The 23,171-nt window shown below is 43.8% G+C and overlaps 1 protein-coding gene across 2 annotated transcripts in view; it reads right to left on the reverse strand.

Annotated features, from left to right (window-relative positions):
- Positions 1–14,794: 14,794 nt before the first annotated feature.
- Positions 14,795–23,171, reverse strand: part of NFXL1 (nuclear transcription factor, X-box binding like 1) — a 74,223-nt gene continuing 65,846 nt past the window's right edge. For both annotated transcript variants that reach the window (XM_075261528.1, XM_075261521.1), the window contains exons 21-23: positions 22,589–22,675; positions 20,541–20,594; positions 14,795–17,460 (exon numbers count right to left, since the gene is read on the reverse strand). In XM_075261528.1, the coding sequence (XP_075117629.1) occupies positions 17,284–17,460; positions 20,541–20,594; positions 22,589–22,675 (318 nt within the window). In that variant the 3' untranslated portion in view covers positions 14,795–17,283. The remainder of the gene's footprint in view (positions 17,461–20,540; positions 20,595–22,588; positions 22,676–23,171) is intronic.

Below are 23,171 nucleotides of genomic sequence, written 5' to 3' on the forward strand. Positions count from 1 at the left end.
GTTGCTAATTCATAGTGCTAGTTTTCTTGGTTACAGGATTCTTGAAAATACAGAGAAAAGAGTGAGAAAGGAAAGATAAAGGTTGCTCCCAGCTTGGAGCTCTGTATCAGGCAGCCACACACAAGGCGGCGCCTTTTATGGATGAGGTAGGGGGCCCCGGACAAAAGATTGCACCAGGGGCCACAAGACTGATCCCTGAGTATATTACCATGCAGCTCACTGAAGTGTACACGTGGCAATAGAAATAACCTGATGTTGTACTGAATAATGATAAGTATATAACAGTCACAGATACATCTGTGTTCCAGAAACCGGGATAATGAAGTACAGCTATTACATAATGTATAGCCCATAGCCACAAATAGTAACTTGCAATAACATTTTATTTAGGCTACTCCCAATATAAACTTTCCAAACTCCATTTTTATGTTGACCCCGCCACGTGATGGCATTCGATACCTCGCCCACCAAAGGAAAGAGCTTCCAACTTTGGGAACCCTCAGATAGCAATGAGATCATATCTTGTGTTTCTTGACCACACGTTTGCTATTAAACCATGCTCTATATTAATCTGACTTTGTTATAAAAGTCTATTTATGACTTATTTATAGACAGTGTATTGGTCTCACAGTGGGAAGTATCCTCATAAAAGGCTTCCATTGGAATGGTATAAAGTTATAGAAGGAGAATAGTTTTCAGCCCAGTTTGTGTTCTTTGTACTCTTGCTGAGGCCTGTAGTGATGGGGTCGGTATGGGGAATGGGGAATGTCACTTTATTGATGTAAACAATCCACTATGGTGAAAGGCGCGGATTGGATTTCACCAAAATAAATCAATGACTCATCAAACAAGGCTATGAAGATTCGGGAGGCCATTGATGCGATTCATGTGGGGCTTACAATTAAGACTATTTACTAAAGTCATGAAAAGCTCTCTTTGAAGTCAGTTGTTAGAAGGAAGTTTATGCAAAGATCACTTATTTTTTAAGAACATCCAGTTAACGTGACCTTGAATAGACCTGACTTGTCTGCCTGTAAAAATCATATTTAAAGGGTTTGTAACACTAGAACACTATCAACACTTATTCCCTATTCTGCGCCCTGACCATTGGGAACCTCTTTAACCGCTTCAGTACCGGGCCAATTTGTGCTCCAGGACCAGACACATTTTAGGTTTATTATGTATGTGCGGTTTTGAGGGCTGTAACATTTTTCCCGTATGTCTCAGTCAACTAATTTTTGCGTCTTTTTTTGGGGACACATAAGGCTTTATTTTTATGTTGTTTTTATTTTCGAATGTGTTTTAATTTTTTTTTTATATCCGGGAAAATATAAACATAATAGGAGGGAAATTGTGTCTGGTTTTCACTTTATTTATTTTTTTAATTTAATAACACAAAGCTCTACTAAAAAAACTTTATAATATAGTTTTTCCTCTCCGTTACGGCAATTTTTATTTTGTATGGTGTTGGCAGGGGTGGGGCTATAACCTTTAATAACTGTGTTTTATTAGCGTATTATTTTATTTATTTATTTTATTATTTTATTTTCATTTTTTAAAACTTTTTTATTATTTTTTTTTTTTTTTTCAGATTGTGTCCCCATAAGGTCAGAAGAGACCTTTGGGGACATCTGATTTAGTTTTTTTTTTTGGTTAGGGAGGCTGATTTCCCCTATAACTGGGGCTGCTACATTTAGTCAGTTGTAGGAGGAATACAGCCTCCTGCACGCTGCTATATATAGTATACAGAGCTGATCTGGGTCCTGTAGGACCCAGCAGCTCTTGTAAGACACTGAGCTCGGCAGATCACGTGACCGCCGGGTCAGAGGGCGGCCGTATCATGGCGGCACCCATAGCCGTGTATACAGCGCTCATTGAGCACTGTATACACAGCGATCGAGAAGGCAGGGAAGGGAATAAACCTTTCCTGCCATCTCTCTGGGAGCTCCGGCTGAAGTTACAGCCGGCTCCCAGCTTCAGCCTTTGCACAATCTCCATGCAGCTACTGTGTTCTGACTGGATGTACCGGTACGTCCTGTCAGAACTAGGCAACCACTATCCGGACGTATATACTCTATGAGCGGTCCAGAAGTGGTTAATCGGAAGAGTGAGGGTCCTGAATTCCCCTGTCGAATGGACTGGTGTTTGTGCTTTGACTTCTATGGAGATATCCGTACACTATGCAGTATGTGGCTTCTCATAGAGATGGCAGATGACACATTGCAAGTCCACTGCTTCATTCAAACCAGGTGTGGGGCATGGAACCCCATTCTCATGGTCATACAAGCTATACTCTACTACACACCTACCTAATACAATTGTTATCAATGTGTAATTTTACATTGACATACAAGGTCATGCCAGGCATATTGAATGCTGTAACATCTGCAAATAGTTTGATGGATTTCTATTTCGCCTCTGTTTTTCTTTATAGTTGCTTTTAAAGCAATCTTATAGGGACGGGCACTCATCACGTAGTCAGACTTATTTTGCATTTAGCCAGATGAGTTTCCACTGTAAATCCCCCACATATTGAAGTTTTGCTTTAGCTTTTCTCCAACGTGAGTGGATGGCATCCAAAAAAATAGAGATGTAATCCAGCAAAAGTCTCATAGATGAATTTCAAATAAGGAAAAAAGGATATTGAAGATGCAGCAGGGTGGAACTTGCCCCTTAGGCTGAGCCATTTTCTGTATATTATTCAGTACATTTTTCTGCAAACTTTTTGTGAAAAACGCTGCATTAAAAAAACATGATGCGTTTCCACTGTGGTATTTCCCACACCCATTTTTGGCTGCAACTCACTACATGGGGGCCTTAGCCTAGAGGGGTTTTTCCAGGCCCCCCACACCAATCAGCTAATCCAGCAGTCTCTGGGTGGAAGCTATGGAGATCGACAGATCCAGAAGCAACTCTACTCCTATTCAAGTAATACAGACGTGGATGAAATTGTTGGTATCCCTCGTTTAGTATCCCCTCTGAGCATCGGAAGCTATAGAGATGCCAAGATGCAGGAAGCAGCTCTGCTTCTATTCAAGTAATAGGCACAGAGCTGTGCCCATGTCCACTGTAAAGTAGTGGCATTGACAACCTGCACCTACACATGTGGACAAAATTGTTGGTCCCCCTCGTTTAATGAAAGAAAAGCCCACAATGGTCACAGAAATAACTTGAATCTGACAAAAGTAATAATGACCAAACTACATGTTGACAAGCCACAAAGCTTCTGGGAGAATGTCCTATGGACAGATGAGACAAAAATCAAACTTTTTGGCAAGGCACATCAGCTCTATGTTCACAGATGGAAAAATGAAGCCTATCCTGAAAAGAACACTGTCCCTGCTGTGAAACATGGAGGAGGCTCTGTTATGTTCTGGGGCTGCTTGGCTGCATCTGGCACAGGGTGTCTTCAATCTGTGCAGGGTACAATGAAATCTCAAGACTATTAAAGGATTCTAGAGAGAAATCTGCTGCCCAGTGTCAGAAAGCTTGGTCTCAGTCACAGGTCACGGATCTTGCAACTTGATTATAGCCCAAAACACACAGCTAAAAACACCCAAGAATGGCTAAGAGGAAACATTGGACTATTCTGAAGTGGCCTTCTATGAGCCCTGACTGCAACAGAAAGTTTGTGAAGTTTTCCTCCGCTGACTTTTCGTTATAATTATATCTATTGGAAAACCGCCAGCGTTTCCGTAGATATAATTGATATGCTGCGATTTCCAAAACCGCGTCAGTTTTGCAAATCGCGGTGTGTCTGCACTGCAGTTTTTACTGCGAAGTGGGCATGGGATTCGCTGGAATCTCATCCAATTTGCATGTAGTGTAAAACTCCGTGATTTTTCCCGTGGCGTGGGCAAATTGCGGCGTTTCCGGCTTGTGAGGCTCCAGCCTAAAGAGGTTGTTCAGATTCAGGAAACTGATCACAGAATGGGACAAAGCTGTAATTCTCTATACTACTATGTAGACTGCTAGCTTGTGAACAAAGAAGAGGATACCAGACTCTAGAAGAACAGCAGGGGTGACAAGAGGCAGACATTATTGATATGACATCCATGATCTAGCCTGATAGAAAACCGTCCATGCTCCTCTGCTCATGAATAGTACGCAGATGTTAAAGAGTTGTATCACGAAAAATCTGATATTATCACCTATCCTGAGAATAGGGAACCTGGACAAGCATTTTAAGTGTTAGTTTTGTGTGTTACGATAACTGGATTGTTCTGAATTAGGATAAGGGCCTACTTTCTTCAAAAGCACGGCACCACTCTTGTCTATGATGTGTTTCAAGTATTACACCTATTCCATGTACAGATGGATATGGCTGCACTGCAATATCAGACGCGGGCCATGAATAAGAAGGGTATTGTTTCTGTAAAGTCAACCCCAGTGGCGTAACTAGGAATGGCGGGGCCCTGTGGCGAACTTTTGACATGGGCTCCCCCCCCCCGACTGACAACGACAACCATGACCGACCCCCTCCTACGCATTCCTGCGCGTTCTATTATGCCCCATAGTGGCCCCTGCACACAGTATTATGCCCCATAGTGGCCCCTGCACACAGTATTATGTCCCATAGTGGCCCCTGCACACAGTATTATGCCCCATAGTGGCCCCTGCACACAGTATTATGTCCCATAGTGGCCCCTGCACACAGTATTATGCCCCATAGTGGCCCCTGCACACAGTATTATGTCCCATAGTGGCCCCTGCACACAGTATTATGTCCCATAGTGGCCCCTGCACACAGTATTATGTCCCATAGTGGCCCCTGCACACAGTATTATTCCCCATAGTGGCCCCTGCACACAGTATTATGCCCCAATAGTGGCCCCTGCACACAGTATTATCCCCCATAGTGGCCCCTGCACACAGTATTATCCCCCATAGTGGCCCCTGCACACAGTATTATGCCCCATAGTGGCCCCTGCACACAGTATTATCCCCCATAGTGGCCCCTGCACACAGTATTATCCCCCATAGTGGCCCCTGCACACAGTATTATGCCCCATAGTGGCCCCTGCACACAGTATTAGCCCCCATAGGGGCCCCTGCACATGGTATTATGCCCCATAGTGGCCCCTGCACACAGTATTATGCCCCATAGTGGCCCCTGCACACAGTATTATCCCCCATAGTGGCCCTTGCACACAGTATTATGCCCCATAGTGGCCCCTGCACACAGTATTATTCCCCATAGTGGCCCCTGCACACAGTATTATGCCCCATAGTGGCCCCTGCACACAGTATTATTCCCCACAGTGGCCCCTGCACACAGTATTATTCCCCATAGGGGCCCCTGCACACAGTATTATCCCCCATAGGGGCCCCTGCACACAGTATTATGCCCCATAGTGGCCCCTGCACACAGTATTATCCCCCATAGTGGCCCCTGCACACAGTATTATCCCCCATAGGGGCCCCTGTACACGGTATTATCCCCCATAGTGGCCCCTGCACATGGTATTATGCCCCATAGTGGCCCCTGCACACGGTATTATGCCCCATAGTGGCCCCTGCACACAGTATTATCCCCCATAGTGGCCCCTGCACACAGTATTATGCCCCATAGTGGCCCCTGCACACAGTATTATCCCCCATAGTGGCCCCTGCACACAGTATTATCCCCCATAGGGGCCCCTGCACACAGTATTATCCCCCATAGGGGCCCCTGCACACAGTATTATGCCCCATAGTGGCCCCTGCGCACAGTATTATTCCCCATAGTGGCCCCTGCACACAGTATTGTACCCCATAGTGGCCCCTGCACACACTATTATGCCCCATAGTGGCCCCTGCACACAGTATTGTACCCCATAGTGGCCCCTGCACACAGTATTATGTCCCATAGTGGCCCCTGAATAAAGTATTATCCCCCATAGTGGCCCCTGCACACAGTATTATGCCCCATAGTGGCCCCTGCACACAGTATTATCCCCCATAGTGGCCCCTGCACACAGTATTATCCCCCATAGTGGCCCCTGCACACAGTATTATGCCCCATAGTGGCCCCTGCACACAGTATTATGCCCCATAGTGGCCCCTGCACACAGTATTATCCCCCATAGTGGCCCCTGCACACAGTATTATGCCCCATAATGAACACCCATAAACAATTATTATACTCTTTTCAGACCCCGGAGTATAATAATCGGAGACCCAGGGGGAGAAAAACATAAAAAAAACCCCTCTGTTACTCACCCATCTCCTCCGCTGTCGGCCTCCGAAGTAGTCGATCTTCAATGACGTCAGACGTCACATGACCCGGGACTCAGGCCCGGCTCATGTGACGTCGGACGACTAGGCCGAAGCCTGCACGGATCGTGGAGAGTTAAGTAACAGTGTTTTTTATGCCTCTTACCTCTCCCGGTCCGCCAATCATTATACTCGGGGGTCCGAAAAGACCCCCCGAGTATAATGATAGCAGCGGTAGCGGCTGTCACCGGGCCCCTAATGTCCCGGGCCCTGTGGCAGCTGCCTCTGCTGCTATGGCGGTAGTTACCCCACTGGTCAACCCCTTAAGATATGGCCTAGACACTGCACTGCTCATACATCGTGTGAAAGAACAGACTTGGCTCTGCTACATCCATCTCCTGGCTCAGTGAACGCAGACCATACTATACTGATACATAGGGTATTCTAATCTAATTCCGAACTGTTTCACAAAGAAACATGAAATGTAGGTGCTGTTCCTCACATATTACCCCCCACTAGGTGCGATCTTATTGTTTAGTCAGTCGCCCTTTTATATGCGTTAAACAGATGTGTCAGTCTCAGATTGGTTTCATATGCAGTAGCGTGCCCGCCGCTCTGTCTGCCAGCTTTACATCTTCACTTGTGAATTACACTATGGAACTAACACCAAATAACCATAGAAAATGTGTGTTTCTGGATAAAGATGGCGTGCCATGAGGTTTATGCAGAGACATCATTGAAATTACTGTCTATCTGATTTACTTGGGTGGTTCAGAGCCAGAAATGATACCAATATAAGTGAAGGCTGACGGGAAGGACAGAGACCCCCTGCAAGGAAAAGCCATAAATACAGATCAAATCATAGAAAATAAGAAGAATTCAGATCAGTTATTACAACTATAGCGTTTTCCTGTAATTGTAGAGATAACTAAAGCAGCAGCATCTATCCAACGTGGTGCTCTATTAATAGGGGGTAAAGCAGGACCCTGTTCTGGTTATCAGTCGGGGTCCTAGTGGTCAGACCCCCCATTACACAGCAAATGAAACGTAACTTGGTCCACCCTTTTGGTCAGATTGACACCAACCAAATATCACATAACAAGGACTGCAATACCTGCCTGCACTGCAAATTCTTGGAAACGCCACGGGCAAATCGCAACATTTTACAGTATAGGCAAAGTGAATGGGATTCTAGCGAACCCCATGCCCACTTTGCAGTAAAAACTGCGGTGTAGACGCACTTTTTTGGAAGTCGCAGCATGTCAATTATATCTACGGAAATGCCAGTGCTTTCCCCATAGATAAAGGAAAACTCTGCGAACTGTCTGTTTAAAGCGCTGTGGGAAGAACTGCGATGCGTCCCGTGGGGGTATCCATTGTTCAACCTATTCATCAGTCCTGCAAGTTGATATCACAGCACTAGAGATGAGCGAACAGTAAAATGTTCGAGATTCGATATTCGTTTCGAGTAGCCCCACAATATTCGACTACTCGAATCGAATATCGAACCCTATTATAGTCTATGGGGGGAAAATGCTCGTTTCAGGGGTAGGCAACGTTCGATCAAATTATACTTACCAAGTCCACGAGTGAGGGTCGGGCTGGATCCTCCGAGAAGTCTTCTCCTTGCAGCGTTCCCGCGGCGTCTTCCGGCTCTGAATTCACTCTGCCAGGCATCAGGCCTGGGCAGAGCCGACTGCGCACTACAAGCGGACATGCGCAGTCGGCTCTGCCCAGGCCCGATGCCTGGCAGAGTGAATTCAGAGCCGGAAGACGCCGCGGGGAAGCTGCACGGAGAAGACTTCTAAAGGTAGGAGAAGAACCAGCGTTGATTGGCCGACTGTATAGCATTCGGTCAATCAATGCTGGTTCTGCATTGAACTTTTCCATTCGAATAGCGAGTAGTACTTGATTGAGTACTACTCGCTCATCTCTACACAGCACCAGTGTGAAAAGAGTTTTAGGAATTGGATTGCAATCTCCTAAATTTACTTTCGACATTATTTGTAGAATATAAAAACTAAACAGCCAACAACTGAGTTTGTAAAGGCAGTATAGTCATTGAATAGGTAACAGGTTGCAGCGCTGGGGTCTGACTAAGGGCTCCGTCTGCTTGACGTTTGTAAGTTCTTCCCGTGTTTGCATAGGTTTTCCCCAGGTTCTCCAACTTCCTCCCATGCTACAAAAACATCCTGATGGGGTAAATGACCTTGTGTCGGACATAAGGATATACATTTGTGAACCCCACTGGGGGCAAGGACTAAAGTGTATGATGAGAATCCCTGTACAGCGCTGCAGAACATGTTGGTGCTATATAAATGTGTTGTGGAATTGGACTGTTATGAAGAGTAATATCATTAGGAATCGATGGTCTATGTACAGACATCTTGACCCATGTGTGAAGAGTCGAGATGTGCTCAGTACATCTTAGATAAATACATTTCAGATGTCAGAGCTTCAGTGCCAGCGAGACAAGGGCCGACCAGGACTAGACAAAGAACTCCAAGAATTTATTTTACATAATATAGAAAATCATCAAGTGCAGGAGGAAAGTAAATCACGTTCTCAGAGAAGACCTCTTTCTCAAGGCCACAGATGCTTCTCCTAATTGAATGCATTCACATGCCAACCATGCCAGGGTAGAGGGCAACGAAACAGCTGCAAGATGGTTATAGAAATGTAACAGTGATGAAAGAACAGCGTGTCGCTGTATACTATATGTATGGCATACCTAGCTCTGACTAGACCTAGAGAACAAGGTAATCTGCAAATGTTTGTCTGTTACTACTGATGTACTGGGGATCCTATGAGTCATAATGCAATACAACTATATGAAGTAGCTGCAGGGGCGCAACTACTGGGGTAGCATTGGTAGCTGCTGCCACAGGGCCCGGGACATTAGGGGACACGGCGGGCCCCTGATGTGTGTATTTTTTTTTTTTAACATGGGGCCTATTTACTTACCGATTCCCGCTCCTGCCTGTGTTTCCCATTCTGCAGAGGCGGCTGTGATCAGGAGAGGGGATCAGTAATTTAGGCCGCGGGCCCGCAAACCCCACGAATACTATCATTACTATCACAGACACTATCTTTTTAGACCCCACAGTATATGGATTGGAGACCCAGGGGAGGTGAGACAACATAAAAACACACGTTTACTTACCTCTCCTTCACTCCAGCAGACTTCAGATCTGTTTGGTGAAGTCACAGACATCACGTGGCCTGGGACAGCAACATAATGTGTCGCAACGCTGGACTGGATTAGGTGACGTTTGGTCCAACGTTGAAGAGACCTGCGGGGAGTGCACTGGACCCCAGGAGAGGTAAGTAACAGTGTTTTTTATGTTTGTATCCTCCCCTCAGTCTCCGATCATTATACTCTGGGATGTATGAGGATTTATGAGGTCTGTGCTATTCACACCCTGCTTATTTGTGGTTGTTGTGCTGTCCATGCTTGATATGATTTTTTTTTTTGTTTCATTCTCTATAGTTTGTCTCTGGGGCCATAAAAAATGGATGACACGGATGTCATCCCTTTTATTTTCCTCATTGACTTTCATTGGTGTGATGGATCTGTGATGCATCAAGATCAGCGAAAAATACCCTCGTGTTTCTAGTGTTTTTTTCGTACATACGGTCTGCAAATCAACACTGACGTGCTGGGTATGTCTCTAAAAATTCGGGGTCACATGTATGCCACATGTATGCTATTGGTGGACGTGTGAATAAGGCCTTAGATGTCTAAAGAAGCCACACTGGACGATCATGGCTGTCGTCTTGGAAATGAAAACTTTATGGTGAACTGGGAAAAGATAAATCAGTACAAAAAAAATTTAGATTTAAAAAAAAAAACATTTTCCTCTTCGAAGATCACATCAATATTATCACACCAAACAATATTTATGATTGACGTTTCTACCATCACCTTTTCTGTATGTCCTGACAAGTCTCCGGCGATGAGAAGGTGCGATTTCTCATTACCCGACTCTCGTATAGTCATTGTATGTGAATAATGAATCACTTCCGTTTGCAGATTGTTGTGATTTCATATCTTATCTCAATCTAATCATGGATCAAGTGGCTGCAACTCCCTAATTATAACGGAAGAATCGCTCATTATCTCCGAGCAAGCCTTTACATAGTACGCCATCTACTTGCCTTGCCATTGACCTAAAAAAGTCACAGAGAAGGTTTCAATGTAATTTGCTACGGCTCCTTCCTAAGACTAAACACCTCACATACCGAGGATTTAGGAGATAAATACCAGCTTTTATTAGTCTAAGATTGGCACAGATCGAATGTTAGGAAAGTAGAGCAAAAACAAACTGGTTATAGGAGTCAGTAAGTGTGAATAACTGCTGATTCAATGACCACTGTTATTGCAAATCCGTATCATGTCGTCCGATCTTCCAAGGCAAATATACCCAAATCACGTGACCCCTTTATCTAGGAGTCATTTGATTTTTCACTAAACAATTAGATAAGACCATCTTGGCCTCTACAATAATGCAATGAATTGCAAAAATCACAACTTTTTCGACACTGAAACATATTAGATTTTTATTGCAAGGAAATACTATTATTTCCTGACTGCGGAGATTTCCTTCCATCCTGAGTCGAGTTCTTCAAAGAACATTCCCGATCAGATATTGATGTCGTGTCCTTAGAACAGATCAGTAATATCAGATTAGTGTGGCAAGATGTGGAGCGCACATCCCAGTCTTATACATTGATCTATGCTTATAGAGCTACATGAGGTTCTTTGTTTAAGCCCAATAGCCACTTCATGACTACCTTTGTATTGTGAGTCCCTACTTTATTGGGTGCAGCGCTGCACAAGGGGGACGAACCGGCAGCCCAACTGGACTTCTGCTACCAAACTAAGCCTCCTGGCGTTAGGGCAAACCACCCCATATGCATTGCATCTTAGCAATGGCAGACACTATGCAGCACCGCACTATGTTAACAGATCTGAGAGTCTCCTGATAATTAAAAATATTGGACCGAATTGGAGTAGCGTTGGTACCATGTCAAAACAAAAACCTAAGGGGGCATCAATGTAGTACGCCAACTCCGTATTGGTGCGGGTCTGTGTAGTGATTGTGCCATGCTATTACAGCTAGGTTCCCATTTAAGTGAAGGAACTAGAACCTCAAAAATTAGAGGCATCTGCTACAATTTGTCGAGAGCCCTCATGGGTATGTTATGAATGAGTGATGAGACTCGTGTGAGCAAGACCTACAGTATATACTTGAGTATAAGCCGAATTTTTCAGCACAGTTTTTGTACTGAAAAAGCCCCCCTCGGCTTATACTCGAGTCAGCAAAAAAAAAAAAAAAATATTTTTTTTTTTTTTTTTATTTTAAGGGGGGGGGGGGGTCTATGACCAGCTGCAATATCAATGTATAGAATCTCCCATAAAATAGTGGGGGGAAAAAAGAAGCTTTAAAAAAACTAAAAAAATAAAAGTTGTAAATCCCTCCTTTCCCTAGAATACATATAAAAGTAGAAAATGACTGTGAAACACATACACATTAGGTATCCCTGTGTCTACTGAATATAGGGTATCTGCAGTGCTCCTTTTCCATTGGGAAGGGGTTAATAGGAGCACTGCAGATAGGGTGAATTCCAAGTGTGTGTGTGTGTGTGGGGGGGGGGGGGGGGGGGGGGGGGGGAAACAGTCCTCAAGCTCAGGGAAGGGGCAGACAGACAACCAAAACACCCCCTCCCCTTCCCCAGCAACTACTGCACCCAAAAACTCCGACCATTTTAATTTTTGAACTTTTCCAGTAGCTGCTGCATTTCCCCCCTCGGCTTATACTCGAGTCAATAAGTTTTCCCAGTTTTTTGCGGTAAAATTAGGGGCCTCGGCTTATATTCGGGTCGGCTTATACTCGAGTATATACGGTAATTCATTTAAAGATTTGTAGAAAAAAAATCATAAAGAGGTTGTCAGTAATATCAACCTATTCTTCCTTTTTGTACCAGTTTTATATAGTGCAATTGTGTAATAATATATTTGATAGAAACTATAACTTTAGTAGGTCCCTGGGTAGTTGTATACAGATGGTGTAAAGTATTAGCAGTACTACAAATTGTATAAGTAACGGTGCATTCACCTAGTCCGTTCTCCTCTGTTCTGTTGTAGGACCAGAACAATGGATTAAACAATTAAAAAAAGTCCATCCAATGACTGACAACAATAGAAACATGACTAACTATAATGGGGTCCATTGGGTATCTGTTATTATCTGACATCACCAGGCAAAAAACAGTCAGACTTGCAGCACCTTTTCATCCAGGATAACTGATGGATTCTGTAGCAAACCGACTCCCAGCGCAAATGTGATCGTAGTTTAAAGAGGACCTTTCACCAACTCCAACAAGTCCAGCTCTTTACATCAATTATTAGGCACTGTTCCACTGATTCTGACACAGTTGGATTTTCTCTCTGTAGCCCCCACCATTCCTGAGCAAATAATGCTGTTCGTTTTGTTGCCTGATATGCTATTTAGGCTCTGTACCGTCAGGAGGGCGGTGTCAGGCAGGAGCAGACAAGGGGTGAGATTCTGAGCTCTGACACTCGCTGCCTCTGATTGGAGATCTGAGTCACACCCCCTGCCTGACTCCGCCCTTCTTACATTACAGAGCTTAAAGAGCACATCAGGCACCAAAACTACCTGTGCTTGTTACTCAGGAACGGTGGAGGCTAGACAAAGAATTCCAAATGTGCTGGAATAACAAACGCAAAGAACCTAAAATTGCTGGTGGTGAAAGGTCCTCTTGAAGTCATACCATACAGTATGTTAACTGTCGGACTGCATGCTGCAGTAGTTCTCTACAAAGGAGGCTGAGGGGCTTGCAGTAGAGTAGTAGGCAGTGTCAGAAGAGGTAGTGTTTGACCGGGAGTTGGAGGGTCAGGGACAGCTTTCTATGCCTTTTTGCTCCCTGTGCTGGGTAACAAGGTCTGGAGTTTGACTGCTGACACCCATTCCCCCCACCCAAACACCTGTAGGCGGTTTTGGTATCAGGCATGGATTTCTCCGGCTGCTTGTCCCCTATACTGGCATCTAATGCTTGGACTTCATCTGATGTGTCAATGCCACTATAGCTGCTGGTCCGCATGCAGACTGGATGTGATCGCGTAAATATCTTGGTAGACTGCACACTCTAATATCATTGGAGAATGAAAATATGTGGCCCTGGACATTGATATAGTGATGGATAGTTTATGTAACAATAACCCATTGTAGTATGAATATAAGATTCACATCACAGGGCAAAGACTGATGAAGCATTGCTGGCAATGTTTATCTGGCATCTTGTCCTTCAGGGCTGAATATAAAGTTGGATTGTTCCTGATCACAATGCATTCTTTCAGTAGTAACTCGCAGAGAGACCAAGCACAATAGAACAGGAGACTAAGATTTTATTACAAAGAAAGAAAGTTTACAGAAAACTGGGCCATTCCTATCACCCAATATCGTGACACATTGCATAAGAAGATATCACTAACAATGTGCGATTCTGCAAAAGAACGTCTACTCTGTTATCTCACCAATGTTATATTCTGCAAAACAAATCAGAACAGCCGACATACACAAGGTAACAACATAATGGACAAGGGACAAATCATACCTGACGACGTTACACATCCTGGCGTGATATTGTTTCTTACAATAATAACCAATACATTAAAGTTCAAGAAAGTTCAGCAGCTAAAACTAAAACTTGCAGGATAAAAAAAAAAACTCAGTCCTGCGGCACTACAATTACTGTATTTGTAATCTCCTTGCAAGGATGTTATTCCAGGTGCGTCCTCTACATAACTACTTACTCAGGAATTTGTTAGACTTTCCTTCACCCGGGGCAAAGGTTCAGTTTGCCATCTTAGTCCTATATCTTATAAAGTTTGATCTATGCAGAATGGTTTGAGGGCACCCTATGTGGCACCCATGGCAAATGTCAGGTCAGTGACTAACGGCACCCCTGACATTAGCATTGGGGCTTTACACTGCTAAACTAATAGAACTAGATCAGCCCTGACATGTACAGGAGATGCAGCAGATGTCACACTCAGACCCCAAAAGGTCCCTCTGTCCTATAGGAGGTGACCAGTACTATAAATAACATATGAGTAGGGGACTCCATTACAGTTGGGACCCAGAAGCATCCTAGATAGATAGATAGGAGATAGATAGATAGATAGATGATAGATAGATAGGAGATAGATAGATAGATAGATAGATAGATAGGAGATAGATAGATAGATAGATAGATAGATAGGAGATAGATAGATAGATAGATAGATAGATAGATAGGAGATAGATAGATAGATAGATAGATAGGATATAGATAGATAGACAGATAGATAGATAGATAGATAGATAGATAGATAGGATATAGATAGATAGATGATAGATAGATAGATAGATAGATAGATAGATACATAGATAGATAGGAGATAGATAGATACATAGATAGATAGGAGATAGATAGATAGATAGATAGTTAGATAGATAGATAGTTAGATAGATAGGAGATAGATAGATAGATAGATAGATAGATAGATAGGAGAGAGAGATAGCTAGATGATAGATAGATAGATAGATAGATAGATAAATAGATAGGAGATAGATAGATAGATAGATAGATAGAGAGATGATAGATAGATAATAGATAGATGATAGATAGATGATAGATAGATAGATAAATAGATAGATAGGAGATAGATAAATAGATAGATGATTGATTGATAGATAGATAGATAGATAGATAGATAGGAGATAGATAGATAGGAGATAGATAGATAGATAGATAGATAGATAGACGATGTCTCAAACGCAGACCATGGTGACACAACAATGTTTTGCTTCCATATGATTGTCCGAAAACATATTCCACATTCCTATGTTCATATGCGTGTCCCACCCATCTGACGATCCCATTATAAAGTGTACGGGGTATGATTGTAGTAGTGGGGTACACAGTGGGGTACTAGTAAGGCCACCCCATTATCATACGATGTGCCAATATCACATAAACGTGGGTACGATTCTAAGTGAAATCACCTGAGCTCTTGTAATACAGGCCGGTGTCACATTGTGTACTCTGTAAGGACATGAAATGTCATGTGACTGTGATACTAACACTGGATTTATTTTTGGCAACTCTCCTTCCCAATGTTATCATGCGTCAGTACTAATGTGCCGGATAACCGTATACAAGAGTCCATCTATGAAGAGAAGGAAAACACAAGAGAGTCCTCCGATTAAGATAGGCCTTGAAGGGATTCTGTCTGGTATTGTGGCTCAAAATCATAGGCCTATATATAGCATCAAAGTAAGAAGACCCCTATATAATGTTCAATGGGGCAGGGCTGCAGTACCTACACTGGCCACTACGACAGTATGTGAACAATACCTAAAGCCACGCTGTCTGAGTACCGGTGACGCTAGGTTCACGCCAGCGTTCGGTCTCCGTTCTCAGTTTTCCATCTTTTGCCTGCAGAAGACGGAAACCTGTCAGACCGTGATCGCCGGTGAGTGTTTTGGGCTCTCAGTGGTGAAACCATTTTTTTTAAACCGGACACAAAGTCCTGCATGTCCAGTTTCGCCGCCGACAGTCCAAAATGCTCATCAGCGCTCACGGGTTGAATGGGTTTGAAAAATGCCGGCAGGTTTCTGTTTCCTGCTCAGTTTCGGACAGGAAACGGAAACCTGCAGAACGGAGACCCCGGCGCAGATGTGAACGAGCCCTGATCTGTTGGGGTCTTGGGTGTCAGACCCCTACAGATCTAATATTTGATGGCTTATCCTAGGGAAAGGGCACCAATGTTAGAAACCCCTTTAAACATATTATTGATATTGTATTATCTTAATTAGATATATACCGTAAATACTCGAGTATAAGCTGAATTTTTCAGTACAGTTTTTGTGCTGAAAAAGCCCCACTCAGCTTATACTTGAGTCAAGCAAAAAAAAAAAAATTCCAAGTGGGGGAAAAAAACCAGTCCTCAAGCTCAGGGAAGGGGCAGATAGACAACCAAAACACCCCCTCCCCTTCGACCATTTTAATTTTTGAAATTTTCCAGTAGCTGCTGCATTTCCCCCCCTCGGCTTATATTCGAGTCAATAAGTTTTCCCAGTTATTATGGTAAAATTAGGGGCCTCGGCTTATATTCGGGTCGGCTTATACTCGAGTATATACGGTAGCTTATTATATACTTACGTCTCTAGACTTTTGTGAATTACAGCTTCTGACTGGCTATGGCTGTCAGCCATATATAAAGGAGTTAGATTCAGGCTATGAATAAATAAGAGCTAGGTCTACCGACGCCACAGCCTTGTTACCCTTGTGCATGTGATCTAGAGACTGTGTCATATTGGAGTTAACCAGTCACCTCTGAATATTGATGCTACTTAAATATGTGAATGCATGCTAAACACTAGGCAATACAGTCTCTAAATATCATTTCTTGTCATAATATAACTAAACTCGGGCAGTGGGGGAGGGGGATATACTGGCTCTCATTGAAGAGACTCAGCAGTATATGGACACTTATTTACAGAAAAACCTTCATGGGAAACAGTATGCAAATTAGCTCATTTATTTGTCAAGCTTATTTGCATATTACTCTACAACTAAATGTTCTAGAAATACATAAAGAAGCAATAAACAAGCTAGAGCCAAAGCAAATCGGGCCAAAAATAACGGGCACTGGTGGCCCACGTGAACCCATCGCTGACATATTATATGGCCAGAACAAGAACGAACAGAAGAAGATTTCACGTAATTTATATAGATTGAAACTTTCACATGAGATAGAAACGTATTCATGCGCCTTTTCTGAGATGACTGCCAGACAATGAATGCAAAAAAGATAAGGGAGAAAATCTGTCCGGGATCATCTGCCAGGTATATAGGGGGTAATATGTATATATTGTATATGGGCCGGATATCTCCTATAGCTGTTGTTCAATATACAATTCCTATACATGTTATATTACATTGTGCAAGTGTTCGTGTAGACAGCATAGTATAGTACAGTCGTCCCCATAGAAAGACAGAAATCTCCCTTACAACTTGTCATATATTGATCTGAGTGAGGTACAGTGTGAACACAGCCAGAGCGACACCACACACAGGCATTAGTATATAATTCCTGTATTTCTGCCATACAGACGGCTGGATTTCCACTTCTTCTTTCTTCCTGTTCTTCCTCTTCTTTCCTTTCAGGCGATTCTCGAAAGCTTCCAATTCAGCCTATGAACAGAACAAAACACAGATTCTATGAATTCCTTCTTCTCTGCGACTAGGAGCAATGCATTAATCTGATACAATCCTATAACAGGGCTCTCTCTTCTTGGCAACCCCTATCTATATGTCCTATATGTCCGTGCTCCGGACCAACCCCCATGAGACACAATGCAGAGCTGCTCCCATTCTGGTTGTTCGTTAAGGGTGCCAGGAGTGTGACTGGGGGCCAAAAAAGAGCTCGTCTTAAAGGGAAAAACCATGAAAGGAATAAAGATGCAGCAAAGGTTACCTAGAGACTGATAAGGGGGTGTTCACGCTTGCGCTTGATATCCAGTGTGCGCATCCTGCCGGGTTTCCGTCTTCAGCCCCGGCGAAACTGGACAGGGGACGGAAACCCGGCGGTCAGCTTTAAAACTCAATCACTTGAATGGGTTTGTAAAGGTGACCACTGGTGTTCACCAGCGACCTGTCTGCGGGGAAATCGTTTTTTTTTTTTTAGCTGGACATGTCCGACTTTGTGTCTGGCTAAAAAAAAAGGTTTCCCCGTGGACAGGCCAGTCACCTTTACAAACCCATTCAAGTGATTGGGTTTTAAAGCTGACCGCTTGGTTTCCGTTCCCTGTCCAGTTTCCCCGGGGCTGAAGATGGAAATGCACACCAGACACCGGGCGCAAGTGTGACTGAAGTATAACCTGCTGCCTCTGAAAACCCATTGGCTCAAAAACAGTAACATCATTTGCACCTAAAAAGCAACTCAAATTTAGCATCCTTTAGGCCAGACCTGGGCAATGTCCGGCCCGCGGGCCACATCCGGCCCTCTGACTACTTCTGTCCGGCCCGCATAGCTAGTGTAAGTTTTTTCAAGGACCTGTGATGATGTCATCACAGCCTATCACTAGGATAGGCTATGACTCGTTAGTGGGCGGAGCCACACAGGATTGTGTGCTCTCTACAAGCTGCCGGCAATGGAGGCTGCTGGATGATAGAGAGAAGAGACAGCATGTGTGAGCAAGAGGGGGGACTAGGGGCAGATGTAGGGTGGCAGTTACACTGAATGCACATGGAGGGGGGACATTAAACTAGGGGGCAGATGGAGGGTGACATTAAACTGGGGCAGCTGGAGGAGGAGATTAAACCATGGGGGGTAGCTGGAGGCCCGAGTTTCGTGTCCCCTCTAGTTTCTGCTGGTTTATACTGGGGCACCAGGAGAGGGACAATACTGTGGGACATTTGGAGGGAAGCGTTATAATGTGGGGGTGTATAATGTTAGGGTGACTGTAGGAGGATTATTATTTATTTTGTGGGGCACATGGAAAATTATTGGGTACGGGCGGAGTCAGTGGAGAAGTGGGTGGAGCTAAATTTGTCGTGACGCACATGGCCCTCTAGAACCGTTACTATTTCTCATGTGGCCCCATGGGAAAATTAATTGCCCACCCCTGCTTTAGGCCCTATAGTAGAGCAAGCACAAGACCTTATAAAATCCCAATAGTGTTGTATTTTGACAGCAGGTCTGTGGAATCGAAGTTGGGGCCAGTTTTGGGTGGAGTCGGAAAAAAGTTGCCAACTCCTATTTCAAAATAAAATGATTATTTTTTACTATATTATATAATGAATTAGATATATAATATGTTACCTATTTACTCTTGGGAATTCAATCACCAGTTCACGTGATACTACATAGTCTTATCCAATGCACATCCCGCAGGCTTTGTGAAGGCTCCGGAGAGAGAATACAAGATACAAAATCTACCGCACTGTATAGGGCTGGAGGTTACACGCCATACAACGCCTAGAGATCCCCTGACATTAATAATAAAGCAAACGACTCGGGGGTAATATTTTTTCTGTTACACAACATTTGGTTTTCTATAATCTATAAAGGGACAATTCGTGGTATTTTGTCTGCAGATGATGAAAATGAAGAGGAAGAATGGCTTCTACCAGATGTAACACTGGGGATGTCAGATCATCAATTCCACACATCCTACAAGTGATGATTTAGTCCATAGAAGTGTGCTTGCATTTGGCGCTGCATTCCTCATACACCAGACACCTGTTTCGAATACAATCATGTTCTACGGCTTAATCCACACTTGGAAGGAGGAATATCATCTGTATCTTTGAACATTTAGTAATGTCACTTCTTTATGAGTAATATGTTGCGGCTGTACAAGTCTTGTAGCTGCTCTCTTCACTATATGGACATCTCTATAAAATCACGTAAGGCCATAATACATGCACGTTATAAGGACCGTATTACGGCTGCAGATCCAGATCTATCGGCGGGTCTGGACTTACAGGATCAGAACAGGGAACATGTAAATCCAGCCTTAGGTTGAGGCCCCACGTTGCGGAAATGCAGCTTTTTTTGTTGCAGATATTGCTCTAGTTTAAGATATAGTAGTATAAGAACGTTCTATATATTTCTGATTCCTTCTGTAGCCATTCTTGGCCTTGGCTCAAAAAACTGCAGCAAAATCTGCAACAAAAAAAAGCTGCAATGTGGGGCCTCAACCTTAAAGTTGGGGTTCTAGCATGTTCATCTTGTTCTTTGCTTTCTTCTATTCACATGACATGTCTCAATGAACTCCTATTTCCTATACTAAGGCCCCACATTGCAGAAGCAGCTGCCAAGCCAAGATGGTCTACAATAGAAATGGGAAAGACAAAAGAAGTTCTTATACGTCTCCTTTCTGCTCAGTCCACTCCTGGCTTTGGGCTGCAAAATCTGCAACATAAAAAGCTGCTTTTGTGCAAAATCAAGTCGTAGCCTTACATAATGACGCATCTATAGGCCCCTATCTATCCATCTGTGGCAGTGGCGGCTCCATCAGGTCAATGGCACGTGCCCGTAGCGTCAATTGTTGGTCACATGCCAACGCCCAGGACATGGCACATAGCTGCTGAACACATTGTACTAGCGAGCGACTCTTTCCAGCAGATTTGGAAAAATAAAGACAGAAGTGCCAACCCCCCCTAAACGAAGTTTACAGTCACAGTATATTGGTTGTTACAACCACAGACACAATTCTAGTCTGAGGCGCCAAATGTGATCCAAGATTTGGCTTTGTAGTTGACAGTACCTGTTGTCGGCGCTTCTCTTCTTCGTTTGCTGCCTTTTCTTCTTCCTCTTTCATCTGTCAATATTAATAATCGAGGAATAATTCATGACATGTGTTGCATTCTTGCTAAAAGAACTTAAAATAAGACACCAGCGCTGCATATGAGAGCCTGGAATATATGAAGAAGCTGATCATTGAAAGCTCACGTACGCTGCTGGTGCATCGCTATCTATACTGGGAGAACATATACATGGCTAGGTGACAACTGTGCAAAACCTGTGCAACATGCATGAAGTAAATGGGGTGCGTTGGGGTACAGATCCTCACTACAGCAGTGGCCCATTCACGCTGAGGATCTTAGGGATCCCTGCAGTTAGCAGCCACAATGAGAATGGTCTGACATAGTCTAGGTTGGGGGTAGGCAATCTTGATGAAATTGAAATTTACAACAATTTCACTTCTTATGGACACCTGCAAGCAATGCTAATACTTGTAAAGCTGCACCAAACAATAGAATTGCTCCTTATCAATAGACCAGGTTGTAGTGTTAGGCAATGAAGACGTGAATGACATCTTTCACAAACCAACCGTGGAAGAGAAGTTGTTTTACAATTGAACTCTCTACAGTATGAAACTGAACTCTGACTTTTAGGTCCCCGCACCAATTGCAAAAACTTGGAGTGTTTTGCACCCCAGTTTGAATGGAATGGCAGGAAAGGCCACAGCAAGACTCCAAAACCCTAAGCAAGTTACTCCCTATCCTTTAAGTTCCCCTAAATGCTTCAGGTAAATGGAGTGGTGGCCACACATGCACTTGTATGGGACTGAATGAAGCAGCAGCCAAGCCTGTGGTCTCCCTCTCTCCTGATAGCAGTCAGATTCCCAGTGACATTGGATAAGTACCTAAAGGGAGAAATTCCTTTTAAGAAGACCTTCTACCACTTCCAACATGTCTAGTCCAGATACATCATTTAATAGTTGGCTGCTCCACTGATTCTGGCAGAGTTGGAATTTTTTTCCTAGCCCCCATTATCCCTGAGCAATCGATGCTTTCAGTTATGGTACTTTATATGCGATTTAGGGTGAATTCACACTGAGTAAACGCTAGCTTATTCTGAACGTAAAACACGTTCAGAATAAGCGGCGTCTAAAGCAGCTCCATTCATTTCTATGGGAGCGGGGATACGAGCGCTCCCCATAGAAATGAATGGGCTGCTTCTTTCACTCCGTGCAGTCCCATTGAAGTGAATGGGGAGTGCCGGCGTATACGGCAAGCTCTGCTCATGCCGGAGCGTACACGCCGGCACTCCCCATTCACTTCAATGGGACTGCACGGAGTGAAAGAAGCAGCCCATTCATTTCTATGGGGAGCGCTCGTATCCCCGCTCCCATAGAAATGAATGGAGCTGCTTTAGACGCCGCTTATTCTGAACGTGTTTTACGTTCAGAATAAGCTAGCGTTTACTCAGTGTGAATTCACCCTTAGGCTCTACAGTGTCAGGCATCAGCACTGGCACTGGCTGCCTCTGATTGGAGCTCTGAGTCACACCCCCTGCCTGACACCGCCCATCTGACATTACAGAGCTTATATAACACATCAGGCATCAAAACTACCTGTGTGCTTGTTGCTCAGGAATGGTGGGGGCTAGAGAGAAAATTCCAACTGTGCTAGAATAAGTGGAGCGGCGACTATTATAAGATGCTAAGAACTAGAATTGATGAAGATGGTGAAAGGTCCTCTTTAAAGGAAAATTTATTGCTCTGAAGCACTGGTTGAGCATGCTCTCTGGCAATCTATAGGATTGCAGGAGATATCGGAGCTCTGTTCTTGGTTATCTTAAGGAGAATGGAGCTTCAGTATGTATTGCTCATCCACTACTCCATTCACGTTGGATGCACAGGACCCCTGTATTCGCGATCGGTGTTGAGATCCCCACCGATCAGACCTTTGTCGTCTACCCCGTGGAAATGTAAAAAAGATTGTATCTTGGGATAATGCTTTAATTCCACAAGTCTAAGGACGTATGCAGCTAAGCAAACACAGGCGGCTCCCGTAACAAAGAATTTACCTCTACAGCTTTTTTCCTCATTTCCAGGCACAGCGAGTCGCACTCTACGGAAACTTGACCTTCACGTGCAGTGTTACATTGCAACTCCTACGATGGGAAGAGGCAAAACAACTCTTTGATCAACAGTTCACAAAGGTCAGTGTATCAAAGAAGCGACGCATACGTAGAATATTCTAAATTGCAATGTCTCCACATATAAAATTAAGGTCGCCATAAATTACCATACAGAAAAAAATAAAGAGAAACAAATGAAACCTTTCAGCAAAGAAACCCTAGAGTTCCTGTTAACTCCGTGGGGCATTTAGTAAATTTATGAATTTCTTTGGTGATACTAGAAAAGTCTCAGGAAGAGCCGTAGATCTTCCTTGATATGTAGATCCTTCTTCAGGATTTCTGATTGGACCAACAAATGAAAGCCAGATTTGCTCAAAGTGGGGATATAAATGCAGTAAAATGAAAGTCACAACAAAGTAGCTTCATCCACAGTAACCACAGACCTATGAACGGGATATGGGGTAGAATTCATCATGGATCATGGAGAAGGGGGTCAATGGAAGGACGCAGCGCCACCTAGGAATGCTGG

Source organism: Leptodactylus fuscus, chromosome 1, assembly GCF_031893055.1.
Source record: "Leptodactylus fuscus isolate aLepFus1 chromosome 1, aLepFus1.hap2, whole genome shotgun sequence".
Taxonomy (NCBI): Eukaryota; Metazoa; Chordata; class Amphibia; order Anura; family Leptodactylidae; genus Leptodactylus; species Leptodactylus fuscus.